Source organism: Hordeum vulgare, chromosome 5H (genome assembly GCF_904849725.1).
Source record: "Hordeum vulgare subsp. vulgare chromosome 5H, MorexV3_pseudomolecules_assembly, whole genome shotgun sequence".
Lineage (NCBI taxonomy): Eukaryota > Viridiplantae > Streptophyta > Magnoliopsida > Poales > Poaceae > Hordeum > Hordeum vulgare.
Genome location: NC_058522.1, coordinates 360,801,748 through 360,806,010, shown reverse-complemented (window position 1 = coordinate 360,806,010; position 4,263 = coordinate 360,801,748). Strand labels below are relative to the sequence as shown.

At 47.0% G+C, this 4,263-nt stretch overlaps 1 protein-coding gene across 2 annotated transcripts; it reads right to left on the bottom strand.

Moving 5' to 3' along the window:
* Positions 1–2,431: 2,431 nt before the first annotated feature.
* LOC123396936 (heavy metal-associated isoprenylated plant protein 43-like) lies at positions 2,432–3,441 on the bottom strand. 2 transcript variants are annotated; one of them, XM_045091694.1, is made up of 3 exons: positions 3,335–3,441; positions 3,159–3,234; positions 2,432–3,074 (listed from the first exon to the last, which is right to left on the bottom strand). In XM_045091694.1, exons 1-3 carry the CDS (start codon positions 3,344–3,346, stop codon positions 2,662–2,664), a joined length of 501 nt encoding a protein of 166 aa, XP_044947629.1. In that variant the 5' UTR covers positions 3,347–3,441; the 3' UTR covers positions 2,432–2,661. The 2 variants fall into 2 exon arrangements, with proteins under 2 accessions (XP_044947629.1, XP_044947630.1); XM_045091695.1 differs by having other exon boundaries at positions 3,159–3,231; positions 3,335–3,431.
* Between the last annotated feature and the right edge of the window lie 822 nt (positions 3,442–4,263).

Here is a 4,263-nt window from a genome sequence, read left to right as displayed (position 1 = left end):
TGAGGAGAGTATCCTTACTAAGCCAGTTTGTTGGAGACGCAATACTCTCGTAATCTGTATGGCATGTTGGCTTTGTCTTAATGTGTTCAAAGCTTGTGCAAGCAAGATGCTAACCTACAAAGCAATCTTTGGAGGAACACACCTATGTGAACCCGAATACTGATGACTAATCAGCTGACTATAGGCAAAACTTTTTCACGCTAAATAACAATTCAAGACATAATCCATTGTTCAGTTGTGAAGAAGTCTAATCGTGTTGCTCTAAGTGTAAGTTCAACTCAACAGTCTTGACTCAAAATTTTGGTATATCAAACATTGTTTGGAATAGTTGACAAACTTATGTGCCTCGAGATATGGTGAGAGATTGTTGGATTATAAATGGATTTAGGCCCATATAAGACAATAATCCCTAATTAATCTCGATGGCCCATGTGGGTGTGCGCCAAGTGGTGAAAAGTTTAGCATCATGTGTGCCCGGGCACCTTGTTGCCCTTTTTTTGGAAAATAAAAATAAATAAAAATATTTAAAAGTTTTTTTAAAAAAATCAAAAATAATTCTGTGGAAACTTCTATATATTCAGTACGAATTAGTGAAATTTCGTTTTGAAAAATGTAATTTGTAAGATGTAAAAAAATAACAAAATTTTGGCCCAATAACAAAAAAAGAAGCCCATTTATAAATACATATTTGTCATTTTTTTGTATGCCTCGTATGAAAGTAAAATGATTTAAAATTTTGCACATACATAATATACATGTTTGTGTGTGTGTGCAAAAAGTTTCAGATTTTTTTACATTGTAGAAAATGATTTTTCAAAACCGCCTATATAAGGAGGTGCTACCTATGGAGATAAACCTAATGTGTTCACTCTCTCCCTCTCTGTATAACCCTAGCCTTCATCTTTCTTCCTCTGAGTGTGCTGTTTTCAACGATCCCATCTCGACGACTCCGTGCATGGTTGGTCGGGGGATGGACGAACGAAGAGATCGGTGCGGGGTGGAAGCACCAGAGAGCAACGGGAGTGGGAGATGGAGCTGGGGAGACTGGATGACGGGGAGGGCGAAACGAGGGGTCAGAGGAGAAAGGATGGGGGAGGCACTTATCCAGGGGCTCTTCGGCCTCCTGGTGGCCGACCGGAGCTCTTGGGCCTCCACCTGACCGACGGCAGGCTCTTCGGCCTCCTGGAGGCCGACGTGCCCTCTTCGGCCTCCGGCTGGCCGACATGCACCACTTCGGCCTCCACCTGACCGACGGGGTGTTACTTTTGTCTTTTATTTTTTCCGACAGGTGCTTTTTTAATTTGTTAGAAAATTGGTAGTAGTTTTGAAAAAAAAATCGGTTGGGAGAGCAGGTGCCTCCGGAACCCCGTTCGAGATCCTGCCCGGGAGAATGGCAATAATGTTTTTGGGGAGCGCCTCGGCACGACTACTCCCGATCCGTCCACGTCTTCGCCCTCCTCTGCTTCGACTACTCCCCCTCATCGACACCATAGTCGCTGTCACCGCCGTCAAGAAGAAGGCTACGAACGACACCGCTGATGTTGTCGCCGACGCCGCGTTGGCCTGACCAGCCCGAGGGTATGATTTGTTCATTCCTCATTTACTCGTTTTCGTGCTAGTTATATATGCTATGTTCATAGATATTTCAATTCTATGTACTGTACGTGTTGGTATGTTTAGGTATGGATATGAAATGCATATATGCATTTGCCATGCTCGCAATTTACTTGACAACAACCACCGTTGCCACGATCAAATGAGAAGAACAAAAAATCACCAAATTACACGAATCTCAACAAACAAACAAACAAACGGATGCTTGGACGCTGGACTGAGAAACAATTAAAAAGTTCCAACTGCTGGGTACTTGGAAGACTGAAGTAACCAAGTGCATCACCGCTGTACACAAAACAAATGCTAACAATGGCGACACAAAGCATATGAAAATAGAGAGTGGATTTTCAGCTCCCGGATGCCTAAGCACTCTTTATGAACAGTAAAGTTAAAAGAAATAGAAAATAAAATAAGAAAAATTCTGAAACTTTGCAGCATCAAAGATGATGAAAGTTTGTAGGTGTTTGCATGTTTTCATGTCAAAAAACTATTCGGGAAGCTTTACACAGGGAAAATATTTCAATGCTTGAAGTTTTGAGCACTTTTTAGCTATAACATGAAACTTGTTTGTACATCTTTTTTTACATGATATTTTGACATGAAAATTTATAGGAATCTACAAAGTTTGATCTCGTTGATGCGGTAAAGTTTTAGATTTTTTAATTTTATTTTCTACTTTCTTTTAATTTTACTGTTCATAGAAGGTGACTACGCACCCGGAAGCTACGACACCTTTCTCGTGAAAGAAAGTACTGAGTCCGTGTACTAAACACACAGGGCGCGCGCACGACTGCACGGATGCTGGACTGAGAAACAATTAAAAAGTGCCGACTGCTGAGTACTTGAAAGACTGAAGTAACCAAGGGCATCACCGCTGTACACAAAACAAATGCGTATGAAATAAAATACTCTCTCCGTGTACTAAACACACAGGGCGCGCTCACGCACACACACGGTAAAATCGTAACGAGTACAGGTACATCCGCGCTAGGACAGTGCTCCACCTGGGCCGCGCATGGCGCATCATCCTCCGGTTCCGGGCGACCTCTACTCGTACCAGGTGTATCCCAGGTGCGGCGCGCGCACGCCGTAGGCGTAGCCGTAGCCGTTGCTGTAATAGTGGCAGCTGGGGAGGCCGCAGGGGCTGGAGTAGCAGCCCCGCGTGCAGCGGTACCCGTAGCCGCCATACGGAGTTCCCTTCCCGCCGCAGTCGTCGCAGCATGGCTCCTTGCAAGCCTTCTCGCACTTCTCCTTGCAGACCTTCTCGTACCTGTCCTTCCAGGCCTTCTCGCAGGCCTCCTGACAGGGGCTCTTCTTCTCCTTGGGCTTGTCGTCCTCCACGCTGACGATGGACGCGGCGAAGCACGACTTCCTCAGCTGGTGCACGACGCACACCGGGTCCACGGTGCCGACCACCGTCAGCGTGCATTTGTCCTCGTCCACGACCATGGACTTGATCCCTGGAGGGTCACATACATTCGGTAAAGAGAAGCAGCAAGGGGTGCAAGATAGACAGGGAGGAAGAGAGTCAGAGAGATGTATACCCTCGAGCTTGGAAACAATTGAGAGGATCCCACTCGTGCACTTCTTGCCGATGAGATCGGCTCTGATCACAATCTTCTGCAGGGCATTCAAAAGTGAAAACATATATTCAGTACAAATATTTTCATGGTCCCTCAAAAGACAGAGAAGCAGAACGAAGAATATGGTCGTCCATTACCTTGGAAGACATGGTGTGAGCTATCTTCCGTACTATTGGATCTTGGGGTCGACGCGGACTCTTCAGTGTGCAGAGAGCAAGACGCTTTCTGAAGTTATGAGAGACATGCCTCGTTCCAAGTCGTTTATATATGATCTGAAGTCAACTCTGCAACCTCCATATTGGTTGGGAATTAGTCGTACTCGTCGGAGTATATTCCTACGCTGTGTTTAATCTACTCATTCTACTCCTACTGGTCGAAAGAATTCTTTGCAATTGTAATTATACCATAGTTTCCAACCCGAATTGGTCAGTCCACGTCTTCTTTTTTACGTTCTTTCATTCGAGGAAATGTCAAAGACGCGGGTCTATTAACACGCTTGCATTTTCAATCATGAGAGAGAAAGACCGACAGCAACTCCGTGTACCCACGAAAATTGAAGGAACGGTCTGCAAGTTGCATACGGTGGCAACTGAGGAACTAAGTCTACTCAAATGCCACTGAATCATTGGCTAGGACCCGGTCATGCTAATCGTTGCATCACTGCTGGTACAAGGACTTTATTAATGCACGGTGTTGCAATTGCTTTAGAATGAGGGCGACTCGGGGGCGGCCCCAAATGAGGGCGTCTCGGGAGGCGCCAAATCCTTCCGGCACAACCCCTTCCGCACCCGGCAGCACCTCACGCGCACTTGTCGGCGGACTCTGTGTCCGCATCCGGCAGCACTTCGCGTTCATCAGCCGGCGAACCATGCGTCCCCACCCGGCAGCGTCATGCGTGCACCAGTCGACGGACCCCGCGTCCATAACCGGCAACGCTTCGCGCCCATCAGCCCGCGGATCGCGCGTCCGCACCCGGCAGCGCCTCGGGCACACCAGCCGACAGACACCGCATCCGCATCTGGCAGCACCTCGCACCCATCAGCCAACGGACTACGCGTCCGCATCC